Genomic DNA, 13,689 nt, shown 5'->3' on the forward strand with positions numbered 1-13,689 from the left:
GAATGAACTTATAACTAACGTATTAATGAATGATGAATTAATGATCAATGAACTATGAACAAATGATTAATTATTTATGAACTAATGATTAACTAACTGATAACTAACTTATTAATGAATTATGAATGAATGATCAATGAACTATGAACCTATGATTAATTACCTATGAATTAATGATTAATGAACTGATAACTAACTTATTAATGAATTATGAATCTATGATCAATGAACTATGAACTAATGATTAATTACATATTAACTAATGAATAATTACCTATAACTAATGTTAATTAACTAATAACTAACTTATTAATGAATTATGAATTAATGATTACTGAACTACTAATGATTACTACCTATGAACTAATGAATAATTACCTATTAACTAATGATGAATTAACTTATGACTAACTTATTAATTAATTATGAATTAATGATCAATGAACTATGAACTAATGATTAATGAACTGATAACTAACTTATTAATGCATTATGAATTAATGATCAATGAACTATGAACTAATGATTAATTACCTATGAACTAATGATTAATGAACTAATAACTAACCTATTAATGAATTATGAATTAATGATCAATGAACTATGAACTAATGATTAATTACCTATGAACTAATGATTAATGAGCTAGCAACTAATCATTAATGAACTACTAATGATGAATGAACTCTGAACTAATTATTAATTACCTATTAACTAATGAACAATGAACTTATCACTAATGATTAATGAACTAATAACCAATGATTAATGAACTGTTTACTAATTTATGAATTAATAAACTATTAACTAATGAATAATTACCAAGGAACTAATAACTATGAACTAATATCAACTATTAACTAATGATTAATTAACTAATAACAAATGATCAATGAACTGATGAGTAATGTATTAATTATTAATTAATGATTAATGAACTATGAACTAGTAATTAATTACCTAGGAACTAATGATTAACTGATAATTAACTTATTAATGAATTATGAATTAATGATCAATGAACTATGCACTAATGATTAATTACCTATTAACTAATGATTAATGAACTGATAATTAACTTATTAATGAATTATGAATTAATGATCAATGAACTAATGATTAATTACCTATAAACTAATGATTAATGAACTGATAACTAACCTATTAATTAATTATGAATTAATGATCAATGAACTAATGATTAATTACCTATGAACTAATGATTAGTTACCTATAAAGTAAAGACCTCTAACTAATGATAGTGGGCGACATAATGGATCCATACGTTGATTGATTATGAATTGAATGCCTTTAATGTTTCAGAAGTCTGATCCAGCCTTAGACAATATCATAGACCATGTGGACTTTATGCTTCCTGGACCGGCACCTCCATCCAGACCTTGGTCAACATGAAGAAGAACCAATAGGAGACGGTCTGAGAGTCCAACATGACTAGCACACCTGAGACTCGTTAACCACTTTTAGAACAACACCTGCAGGGGCAGGGCAGCAGGGTGGGGGGGCGCCAACACAGGTGGGTGGAGATGAAACTCGGTCGCCAGGGGATACGGGGCCGTCACATCCAGGAGACGGATGGGGGGCGGGGCGAAGAAAGACGTAGGAAGCGGCGGCGGAACAGGGGCGGGGTTCAAGCTGAGGGCCAACAGGTGAGGGTAGGAGTGGAGAGGGAGGGGCAGGTGGTGTTGGATGATGGTGTGATGGAAGGGAAAGGAGGAGGAGGACGAGGAGGAGGGCGGGATGAGAAGAGGCGGAGCTTGAAGGGGGACGCAGCCAATGGGGAAGCCGCAGAGGAGACGAGGCCTTCTTCTCGCCTGCCTGTCCGCCGCCATCTTGTCTGCCGCATTCCCAACACGGTCGCTGGAGGGTGTGATGTCATCATCCTGAGTCGAGGCATCGTGGTGGTGTTGCACACCTGTGACCTCATCAGGAGGCGGGGCAACATTGAGTCTTGGAAGGTTTTCATGACATGTGGTCTGGTCCAGTCCACTTGAGCCAATGAGACTCGGGTCTGTCCAGTCAGGTGGAAGGAGGTTTGGCTCCGCCTCCTTACTGCTGCCTTCGCCCGCCCATGCGCCGTCATGTCGGTCGGGGTCAAAGGTTGAGTCCAATGTCGCTTGTCTGCGTCCTCGTTTGGCTTTCTTCCACGCCGCCTTTTCAGTGCACTCCATCCACTTCCTTTTTCCGCCACCTGCAGCTGTCCTGGTTTCCTGCGGCGCGACCTCCCCAGCGAGGGCCGTGTTTGTGCGAGCTGATCTCACACTCGGCTCACTTATCGTCTTTTGTGGCGAGCTGCAGGCGGGCCCGTTTGGCGCCGCCGTGGAACTGCAGGTGAGTTGATGCCCCGCTGCCTCGGTCTGTCTTTGAGCGCACGCCGCGCCTCTGAAGGAAAGGGGGACGAGGCTAATCGCTGGATCGCATGCTGCTTTCCCACGCAGACAAGCGGCCGGATGGATTTGGCGCTCGCGGGCTCGGCGGGGGGGTAAGACGCCGTCGATCGCCATCTTGCTTTCTTCCTCAGCACTTATCTCCCTCGCAATCCCATGCTCCTCATCTTCCTCTTGATGTCTGCGGCCGGCCGCCGCATGGTTGCGAGCGAGGTCGGCCGTGATTGCGGGACAGCGTGGCGCCTGTCTGGCAGAGGCGGGGCTGGGGCTAATGGCGGCGTCGCATGCCGCACCCCCGCAGGCTGATTGCCGGGATTGATGGCGGCCGGTGGCCGTGTTCACCTCCACATCGCTCAGCTGCCTCCGGCCATTACAGACATTCACGGGAAAATGGCTTAATCGCCGCGCTGCGTCGGCCTCCTCTTCTCTTCTCCGTCTCTCATCCTCGGTTTTCCGTCTCTCCTCCTCCTGGCCACTCATTTGTCTCCCCTCCTCCTCTTTCCTCCGTCTCCCCTCCTCCTCTTTCCTCCGTCTCCCCTCCTCCTCCTTTCTCCGTCTCCTCTCCGGGCCACTCATCTGTCTCTCCTCCTCCTCCTCGCACCTCCGTCTTTTCTCCTCATACCTCCGTCTCTCTTCCTCCTCCTGACCACTAATCTGTCTCTCCTCTTCCTCCTGGCCACTCTTCTGTCTCTCCTCTTCCTCCTCCTCTCTTCTCTGTCTCTCCTTCTCCTGACCCCTCATCTGTTTCTCCTTCTCGTACCTCCGTCTCTTCTCCTCGTACCTCCGTCTCTTCTCCTCGCACCTCCGTCTCTCTTCCTCCTCCTGGCCACTCATCTGTCTCTCCTCCTCCTCCTGGCCACTCTTCTGTCTCTCCTCCTCCTCTTCGCTCCTCTGTCTCTCCTCCTCGCCACTCACCCTGTTTTCAGGAAGACGACTTAATGGCCTCTTTTCTGGCCTCTCCTCTGTTCCGTCTCTTCCACGCTTGGCAATCACATCCTCACACACACCACTTATCATCCTCCCCCGCCTCCACTTTCTTCTCTTCGCCTCGTCTCCCCTTCTCCTCCGTCCCCTCTTTCTCCTCCCCCGCCTCCTCCTCCTCTTCTTGCCCACTTTGGTCAAGTGAAGATCCGCACAGGAGAATTTTAAAGCCCTGTCATCGCCTCCAACTTCCAAAGGATTTGCCGCCTGTCGTCCTTCATCCTCGTCTTGTCTTTCATCAAAGGTCCGCTCGCCGTCTCCCCGCCTACGTCTCGTCCCCGCTCCGGTCCTGCTGTGGGCTCGGAAGTCGTGCAGCAGCGGGTTGACGCCGTGGGAGAGCGAGGGCCACGTCTTGGTGTAGCCCAGCATCTCTGAGGGCCACAGGAGGACGCGGCAGCCGTCCCGGCTCAGGACGGGACAGAAGGATTCCGCGGGTCGACTTTGAGGAGAACAAGGAGATTTCTCTTGATCGTTTGGCGTCGGCACGTCAGTTTGAACTTTGACCTCCTTCAAAGCAGGAAGTGAGTGTTGGAGATCAAGTGGAGTGGAATAAAGTGTCTCTTGATCAAGGTCCAAAGGATCCGAACCTTTGAGTCTGCTACTCAGAACAACACGGTCAGAAGGGGCTATTGGTGATTCTGGTGGTACTGGAAGTACTGGTGGTACTGGAAGTACTGGTGATACTGGTGATACTGGTTGTACTGGTGGTACTGGTGCTACTGGTAGTATTGGTGGTACTGGCAGTACTGGTGATACTGGTGGTACTGGCAGTTCTGGGGATACTGGTGGTACTGGTAGTACTGGTGTTACTGGTGGTAGTGGTGGTACTGGTAGTACTGGTGTTACTGGTGGTACTGGTAGTACTGGTGTTACTGGTAGTACTGGTGTTACTGGTGCTACTGGCACTGTTCTGGTCCTTCGAGATGCACCACAGTCTTCAGCAATGCCTTCGTTCCCAGAACCACTTCCACCTGCCACCTGGACCTGGGCTCCAGTCACAGGCTCGTTCCATGAAGAGAACTTGGCTTTGATCTTCTTGGTTAGGGCCTGATCACATTCTTCTACCACGTTTTCTCGCACGGTCTTGGCAGCTTGGACAAAGACGGCAGCCGACTGGTGCAGAAGAACGCAGCTCCTCTTGGGCAGCGAGAAGCAAACAGGGCGCCCTCTGCTAGGGGCAGAGCTCGTGCTGCTCCCACCGGCGCCGCGGTTGGGTGTAACGGTGTCGGTGGAGGAACCGGAAGCCCGGGGTATCTTCTCGTCTTTTCTGCCATCGGGGTTTCTGCCGCCCACGTCACAAGGGTTCACCTCGTTGTCGTTGAGTTGACCATTCAGCCGCTTGCACGGCCACCGCGTGCCGCTCAAGAGTCTGCTTTCTGCGCCATTCGGAGGGACGGGGAACGAGGATCGAGGTTCTGCCAGGAGAGATAAACACAGGATTAAAACATTTACATGAAACACAGCAGAATGATTCTATCAGGCTGGAGATGAAGAGGCGAGCAAGCAGAAGAGGATGAGATCATTTTCGGCATCAGTTCTACATTCTGGCTGCCAACATTTTCACAATGAATTTGTGGGCGGGGCTTAGACTTGAGGACAAATACACACAGTGATGGATGTGAGGCTTAGCTGCAAGTGTTTGCTTTTATATCTCATGTATCTTGTGTAGCTACACGCTACCATTATCATGTACTCACTTACATGCTACTATTATTATACTGATGTGTTTATTATTGATGTGTCATCTAAATGCTCGTTTAAGAAGAACTTTAAAGAACCTTAAGCGTTTAGAGAAGGTTCTTCTCCTTCTGTCTCAGCTGTGAAATCAGAAGAGGAAAACTTGAATGCAATTTTTTTCAAAACACCCACTGACTTGTTTTTATTTCCACAACAGCAACATTTTGTATGATGCCAATCGATATCGACTATTTTTAAATGCTGCAGTGATGATGAATGAGATCTGAGGTTATTCTTAATGGAAGTCATTTTATGAAGTACTATCATTTTTGATGGAAGTATTTTCTGAACATGATATAAGTCATATAAGTCTTAACATTTTTGACCTCTGGGCCCAGCTTTTCCACTACAGAGGGTGTTCAAACTTGACCACTGAATTAGTCATCTTGCTCTTAATTCTAATCATATTCAATAATTATGTTTACATTATTTAAAGTTTTCAACCTTGTCAAATGACATGAAACACATCGCAAAGATTAGTATTTATTGAAAACTTAAACCTTAGAAAAACAAGTGTATATATTGTTAGTTATTGTTTGGAGATGTAGTTGTTAGATGTAGTTGTTATTTATTGTTTGGAGATGTAGTTTTAGATTGTTTGAAGATGTAGTTGTTGGATGTAGTTATTAGTTATTGTTTGGTGTATATAGTGTATATATTGTTAGTTATTTTTTGGAGATGTAGTTGTTCAATGTAGTTTGATAGTTATTGTTTGGAGATGTAGTTGTTAGATGTAGTTATTAGTTATTGTTTGGAGATGCAGTTGTCAGATGTAGTTGTCAGTTATTGTTTGGAGATGTAGTTGTTAGATGTACTTGTAAGTTATTGTCTGAAGATGTAGTTGTTCGATGTAGTTGTTAGATTGTTTGAAGATGTAGTTGTTAGATGTAGTTAGTTATTGTTTGGAGATGTAATTGTTAGATGTAGTGGTTAGATTGTTTGGAGATGTAGTTGCTAGATGTAGTTATTAGTTATTAGTTATTATTTGGAGATGTAGTTGTTAGAAATCACCAAAATGATTCCCGGGCGCGGCCACCGCTGCTGCCCACTGCTCCCCTCACCTCCCAGAGGGTGATCAAGGGTGATGGGTCAAATGCAGAGAATAATTTCGCCACACCTAGTGTGTGTGTGACAATCATTGGTACTTTAACTTTTAACTTTAACTTTAGATGTAGTTGTTAGTTAGTGTTTGGAGATGTAGTTGTTAGATGTAATTGTTAGATTGATTGGATATGTAGTCCTTAGATGTAGTTGTTAGTTATTGTTTAGAGATGTAGTTGTTAGATGTAGTTATTAGTTATTAGTTATTATTTGGAGATGTAGTTGTTAAATTTAGTTGTTAGATTGTTTGGCTATGTAGTAGTTAGATGTAGTTGTTAGTTATTGTTTGGATATGTAGTAGTTAGATGTAGTTGTTAGTTATTGTTTGGAGATGTTGTTGTTAAATGCAGTTGTTAGTTATTGTTTGGAGATGTAGTTGTTGGATTGTTTGGAAATGTAGTTGTTAGATGTAGTTGTTAGTTATTGCTTGGAGATGTAGTTGTTAGATGTAGTTGTTAGATGGTTTGGAGATATAGTTGTTAGATGTAGTTCTTAGTTATTGTTTGGAGATGTAGTTGTTAGATGTAGTTGTTAGTTATTGTTTGGAAGTGTAGTAGTTAGATGTAGTTGTTAGTTATTGTTTGGAGATGTAGTTGTTAGATTGTTTGGAAATGTAGTTGTTAGATTTAGTTGTTAGTTATTACTTGGAGATTTAGTTGTTAGATGTAGTTGTTAGATTGTTTGGAGATGTAGTTGTTAGATGTAGTTCTTAGTTATTGTTTGGAGATGTAGTTGTTAGATGTAGTTGTTAGTTATTGCTTGGAGATGTAGTTGTTAGATGTAGTTATTAGTTATTGTTTGGAGATGTAGTTGTTAGATGTAGTTGTTAATTATTGTTTGGAGATATAGTTGTTAGATGTAGTTATTAATTATTGTTTGGAGATGTAGTTGTCAGATGTAGTTGTCAGTTATTGTTTGGAGATGTAGTTGTTAGATGTAGTTGTAAGTTATTGTCTGAAGATGTAGTTGTTAGATGTAGTTAGATCGTTTAAAGATGTAGTTGTTAGATGTAGTTGTTAGTTATTGTTTGGAGATGTAGTTGTTAGATGTAATTGTTAGATTGATTGGATATGTAGTCCTTAGATGTAGTTGTTAGTTATTATTTAGAGATGTAGTTGTTAGATGTAGTTATTAGTTATTATTTGGAGATGTAGTTGTTAGATGTAGTGGTTAGATTGTTTGGAGATGTAGTTGTTAAATGTAGTTGTTAGATTGTTTGGATATGTAGTAGTTAGATGTAGTTGTTAGTTATTGTTTGGATATGTAGTAGTTAGATGTAGTTGTTAGTTATTGTTTGGATATGTAGTAGTTAGATGTAGTTGTTAGTTATTGTTTGGAGATGTAGTTGTTAAATGCAGTTGTTAATTATTGTTTGGAGATGTAGTTGTTAGATTTTTTGGAAATGTAGTTGTTAGATGTAGTTGTTAGTTATTACTTGGAGATTTAGTTGTTAGATGTAGTTGTTAGATTGTTTGGAGATGTAGTTGTTAGATGTAGTTCTTAGTTATTGTTTGGAGATGTAGTTGTTAGATGTAGTTGTTAGTTATTGCTTGGAGATGTAGTTGTTAGATGTATTATTAGTTATTGTTTGGTGATGTAGTTGTTAGATGTAGTTGTTAATTATTGTTTGGAGATGTAGTTGTTAGATTTAGTTGTTAGATTGTTTGGAGATGTAGTTGTTAGATGTAGTTCTTAGTTATTGTTTGGAAATGTAGTTGTTGGATGTAGTTGTTAGTTATTGCTTGGATATGTAGTTGTTAGATGTAGTTGTTAGTTATTGTTTGGATATGTAGTAGTTAGATGTAGTTGTTAGTTATTGTTTGGAGATGTAGTTGTTAAATGCAGTTGTTAGTTATTGTTTGGAGATGTAGTTGTTAGATTGTTTGGAAATGTAGTTGTTAGATGTAGTTGTTAGTTATTACTTGGAGATTTAGTTGTTAGATGTAGTTGTTAGATTAGTTGGAGATGTAGTTGTTAGATGTAGTTCTTAGTTATTGTTTGGAGATGTAGTTGTTAGATGTAGTTGTTAGTTATTGCTTGGAGATGTAGTTGTTAGATGTATTATTAGTTATTGTTTGGCAATGTAGTTGTTAGATGTAGTTGTTAATTATTGTTTGGAGATGTAGTTGTTAGATTGTTTGGAGATGTAGTTGTTAGATATAGTTCTTAGTTATTGTTTGGAAATGTAGTTGTTAGATGTAGTTGTTAGTTATTGCTTGGATATGTAGTTGTTAGATGTAGTTGTTAGTTATTGTTTGGATATGTAGTAGTTAGATGTAGTTGTTAGATTGTTTGGAAATGTAGTTGTTAGATGTAGTTGTTAGTTATTACTTGGAGATTTAGTTGTTAGATGTAGTTGTTAGATTGTTTGGGGATGTAGTTGTTAGATGTAGTTCTTAGTTATTGTTTGGAGATATAGTTGTTAGATGTAGTTGTTAGTTATTGCTTCGAGATGTAGTTGTTAGATGTAGTTATTAGTTATTGTTTGGAGATGTAGTTGTTAGATTTAGTTGTTAGATTGTTTGGAGATGTAGTTGTTAGATGTAGTTGTTAGTTATTGTTTGGAGATGTAGTTGTTAGATGTAGTTGTTAGTTATTGCTTGGAGATGTAGTTGTTAGATGTAGTTGTTAATTATTGTTTGGAGATTTAGTTGTTAGATGTAGTTGTTCATTATTGTTTGGAGATGTAGTTGTTAGATTTAGTTGTTAAATTGTTTGGAGATGTAGTTGTTAGATTTAGTTGTTAGATTGTTTGGAGATGTAGTTGTTAGATGTAGTTGTTAGTTATTGTTTGGAGATGTAGTTGTTAGATGCAGTTGTTAGTTATTGCTTGGAGATGTAGTTGTTAGATGTAGTTGTTAATTATTGTTTGGAGATTTAGTTGTTAGATGTAGTTGTTAATTATTGTTTGGAGATGTAGTTGTTAGATTTAGTTGTTAAATTGTTTGGAGATGTAGTTGTTAGATGTAGTTGTTAGTTATTGCTTGGAGATGTAGTTATTAGATGTAGTTGTTAATTATTGTTTGGAGATGTAGTTGTTAGATGTAGTTGTTAGATTGTTTGGAGATGTAGTTGTTAGATGTAGTTGTTAGTTATTGGTTGGAGATGTAGTTGTTAATTATTGTTTGGAGATGTAATTGTTAGATTTAGTTGTTAAATTGTTTGGAGATGTAGTTGTTAGATGTAGTTGTTAGTTATTGTTTGGAGATGTAGTTGTTAGATGTAGTTGTTAGTTATTGCTTGGAGATGTAGTTGTTAGATGTAGTTGTTAATTATTGTTTGGAGATTTAGTTGTTAGATGTAGTTGTTAATTATTGTTTGGAGATGTAGTTGTTAGATTTAGTTGTTAAATTGTTTGGAGATGTAGTTGTTAGATGTAGCTGTTAGTTATTGCTTGGAGATGTAGTTATTAGATGTAGTTGTTAATTATTGTTTGGAGATGTAGTTGTTAGATGTAGTTGTTAGATTGTTTGGAGATGTAGTTGTTAGATGTAGTTGTTAGTTATTGGTTGTTAGATGTAGTTGTTAATTATTGTTTGGAGATGTAATTGTTAGATTTAGTTGTTAAATTGTTTGGAGATGTAGTTGTTAGATGTAGCTGTTAATTATTGTTTGGAGATGTAGTTGTTAGATGTAGTTGTTAATCATTGTTTGGAGATGTAGTGGTTAGATGTAGTTGTTAGTTATTCAGTTGAAAAATCCAAACCAATAATTGATGGATGATATTGATGTTTTGTCCAGTTGTCATTTCATCAGCAGCTTGAAGAATGAGTTATGTGGTGGCGTGCAGGAGTGTGCACGTGTGGCAATGAGGTGTTGCTATTGAAGAATGAGTTATGTGGTGGCGTGCAGGAGCGTGCACGTGTGGCAATGATGTGTTGCTATTGAAGAATGAGTTATATGCTGGCGTGCAGGAGCGTGCACGTGTGGCAATGATGTGTTGCTATTGAAGAATGAGTTATGTGGTGGCGTGTAGGAGCGTGCACGTGTGGCAATGATGTGTTGCTATTGAAGAATGAGTTATGTGGTGGCGTGCAGGAGCGTGCACGTGTGGCAATGATGTGTTGCTATTGAAGAATGAGTTATGTGGTGGCGTGCAGGAGCGTGCACGTGTGGCAATGAGGTGTTGCTATTGAAGAATGAGTTATGTGGTGGCGTGCAGGAGCGTGCACGTGTGGCAATGATGTGTTGCTATTGAAGAATGAGTTATATGCTGGCGTGCAGGAGCGTGCACGTGTGGCAATGATGTGTTGCTATTGAAGAATGAGTTATGTGGTGGCGTGTAGGAGCGTGCACGTGTGGCAATGATGTGTTGCTATTGAAGAATGAGTTATGTGGTGGCGTGCAGGAGCGTGCACGTGTGGCAATGATGTGTTGCTATTGAAGAATGAGTTATGTGGTGGCGTGCAGGAGCGTGCACGTGTGGCAATGAGGTGTTGCTATTGAAGAATGAGTTATGTGGTGGCGTGCAGGAGCGTGCACGTGTGGCAATGATGTGTTGCTATTGAAGAATGAGTTATATGCTGGCGTGCAGGAGCGTGCACGTGTGGCAATGAGGTGTTGCTATTGAAGAATGAGTTATGTGGTGGTGTGCAGGAGCATGCACGTGTGGCAATGATGTGTTGCTATTGAAGAATGAGTTATATGCTGGCGTGCAGGAGCGTGCACGTGTGGCAATGATGTGTTGCTATTGAAGAATGAGTTATGTGGTGGCGTGCAGGAGCGTGCACGTGTGGCAATGATGTGTTGCTATTGAAGAATGAGTTATGTGGTGGCGTGCAGGAGCGTGCACGTGTGACAATGATGTGTTGCTATTGAAGAATGAGTTATGTGCTGGCGTGCAGGAGCGTGCACGTGTGGCAATGATGTGTTGCTATTGAAGAATGAGTTATGTGCTGGCGTGCAGGAGCGTGCACGTGTGACAATGATGTGTTGCTATTGAAGAATGAGTTATGTGCTGGCGTGCAGGAGCGTGCACGTGTGACAATGATGTGTTGCTATTGAAGAATGAGTTATGTGCTGGCGTGCAGGAGCGTGCACGTGTGGCAATGAGGTGCTGCTATTGAAGAATGAGTTATGTGGTGGCGTGCAGGAGCGTGCACGTGTGGCAATGATGTGTTGCTATTGAAGAATGAGTTATGTGGTGGCGTGCAGGAGCGTGCACGTGTGGCAATGATGTGTTGCTATTGAAGAATGAGTTATGTGGTGGCGTGCAGGAGCGTGCACGTGTGACAATGATGTGTTGCTATTGAAGAATGAGTTATGTGCTGGCGTGCAGGAGCGTGCACGTGTGGCAATGATGTGTTGCTATTGAAGAATGAGTTATGTGCTGGCGTGCAGGAGCGTGCACGTGTGACAATGATGTGTTGCTATTGAAGAATGAGTTATGTGCTGGCGTGCAGGAGCGTGCACGTGTGACAATGATGTGTTGCTATTGAAGAATGAGTTATGTGCTGGCGTGCAGGAGCGTGCACGTGTGGCAATGAGGTGCTGCTATTGAAGAATGAGTTATGTGGTGGCGTGCAGGAGCGTGCACGTGTGGCAATGAGGTGCTGCTATTGAAGAATGAGTTATGTGCTGGCGTGCAGGAGCGTGCACGTGTGGCAATGATGTGTTGCTATTGAAGAATGAGTTATGTGGTGGCGTGCAGGAGCGTGCACGTGTGGCAATGATTTGTTGCTATTGAAGAATGAGTTATGTGGTGGCGTGCAGGAGCGTGCACGTGTGGCAATGAGGTGCTGCTATTGAAGAATGAGTTATGTGGTGGCGTTCAGGAGCGTGCACGTGTGGCAATGATGTGTTGCTATTGAAGAATGAGTTATGTGGTGGCGTGCAGGAGCGTGCACGTGTGGCAATGATGTGTTGCTATTGAAGAATGAGTTATGTGGTGGCGTGCAGGAGCGTGCACGTGTGGCAATGATTTGTTGCTATTGAAGAATGAGTTATGTTTTGGCGTGCAGGAGCGTGCACGTGTGGCAATGAGGTGCTGCTATTGAAGAATGAGTTATGTGGTGGCGTTCAGGAGCGTGCACGTGTGGCAATGATGTGTTGCTATTGAAGAATGAGTTATGTGGTGGCGTGTAGGAGCGTGCACGTGTGGCAATGAGGTGTTGCTATTGAAGAATGAGTTATGTGCTGGCGTGCAGGAGCGTGCACGTGTGGCAATGATGTGTTGCTATTGAAGAATGAGTTATGTGGTGGCGTGCAGGAGCGTGCACGTGTGGCAATGATTTGTTGCTATTGAAGAATGAGTTATGTGGTGGCGTGCAGGAGCGTGCACGTGTGGCAATGATTTGTTGCTATTGAAGAATGAGTTATGTTTTGGCGTGCAGGAGCGTGCACGTGTGGCAATGAGGTGCTGCTATTGAAGAATGAGTTATGTGGTGGCGTGTAGGAGCGTGCACGTGTGGCAATGAGGTGTTGCTATTGAAGAATGAGTTATGTGGTGGCGTGCAGGAGCGTGCACGTGTGGCAATGATGTGTTGCTATTGAAGAATGAGTTATGTGGTGGCGTGCAGGAGTGTGCACGTGTGGCAATGATGTGTTGCTATTGAAGAATGAGTTATGTGGTGGCGTGCAGGAGCGTGCACGTGTGGCAATGATGTGTTGCTATTGAAGAATGAGTTATGTGGTGGCGTGCAGGAGCGTGCACGTGTGGCAATGATGTGTTGCTATTGAAGAATGAGTTATGTGCTGGCGTGCAGGAGCGTGCACGTGTGGCAATGATGTGTTGCTATTGAAGAATGAGTTATGTGGTGGCGTGCAGGAGCGTGCACGTGTGGCAATGATGTGTTGCTATTGAAGAATGAGTTATGTGCTGGCGTGCAGGAGCGTGCACGTGTGGCAATGATGTGTTGCTATTGAAGAATGAGTTATGTGCTGGCGTGCAGGAGCGTGCACGTGTGGCAATGATGTGTTGCTATTGAAGAATGAGTTATGTGGTGGCGTGCAGGAGCGTGCACGTGTGGCAATGATGTGTTGCTATTGAAGAATGAGTTATGTGGTGGCGTGCAGGAGCGTGCACGTGTGGCAATGATGTGTTGCTATTGAAAAATGAGTTATGTGGTGGCGTGCAGGAGCGTGCACGTGTGGCAATGATGTGTTGCTATTGAAGAATGAGTTATGTGGTGGCGTGCAGGAGCGTGCACGTGTGGCAATGATGTGTTGCTATTGAAGAATGAGTTATGTGGTGGCGTGCAGGAGCGTGCACGTGTGGCAATGATGTGTTGCTATTGAAGAATGAGTTATGTGGTGGCGTGCAGGAGCGTGCACGTGTGGCAATGATGTGTTGCTATTGAAAAATGAGTTATGTGGTGGCGTGCAGGAGCGTGCACGTGTGGCAATGATGTGTTGCTATTGAAGAATGAGTTATGTGCTGGCGTGCAGGAGCGTGCACGTGTGGCAATGATGTGTTGCTATTGAAGAATGAGTTATGTGCTGGCGTGCAGGAGCGTGCACGTGTGGC

The 13,689-nt window shown here is 42.2% G+C and overlaps 1 protein-coding gene across 1 annotated transcript in view; it reads right to left on the reverse strand.

Moving 5' to 3' along the window:
* Positions 1–1,226: 1,226 nt before the first annotated feature.
* LOC133579091 (uncharacterized) overlaps positions 1,227–13,689 on the reverse strand; it is a 78,709-nt gene continuing 66,246 nt past the window's right edge. Inside the window, exon 5 of the mRNA XM_061933656.1 lies at positions 1,227–4,801. Coding sequence (XP_061789640.1) covers positions 1,482–4,801 — 3,320 coding nt within the window. The 3' untranslated portion in view covers positions 1,227–1,481. The remainder of the gene's footprint in view (positions 4,802–13,689) is intronic.

Source organism: Nerophis lumbriciformis, linkage group LG02 (genome assembly GCF_033978685.3).
Source record: "Nerophis lumbriciformis linkage group LG02, RoL_Nlum_v2.1, whole genome shotgun sequence".
NCBI classification, from domain to species: Eukaryota; Metazoa; Chordata; class Actinopteri; order Syngnathiformes; family Syngnathidae; genus Nerophis; species Nerophis lumbriciformis.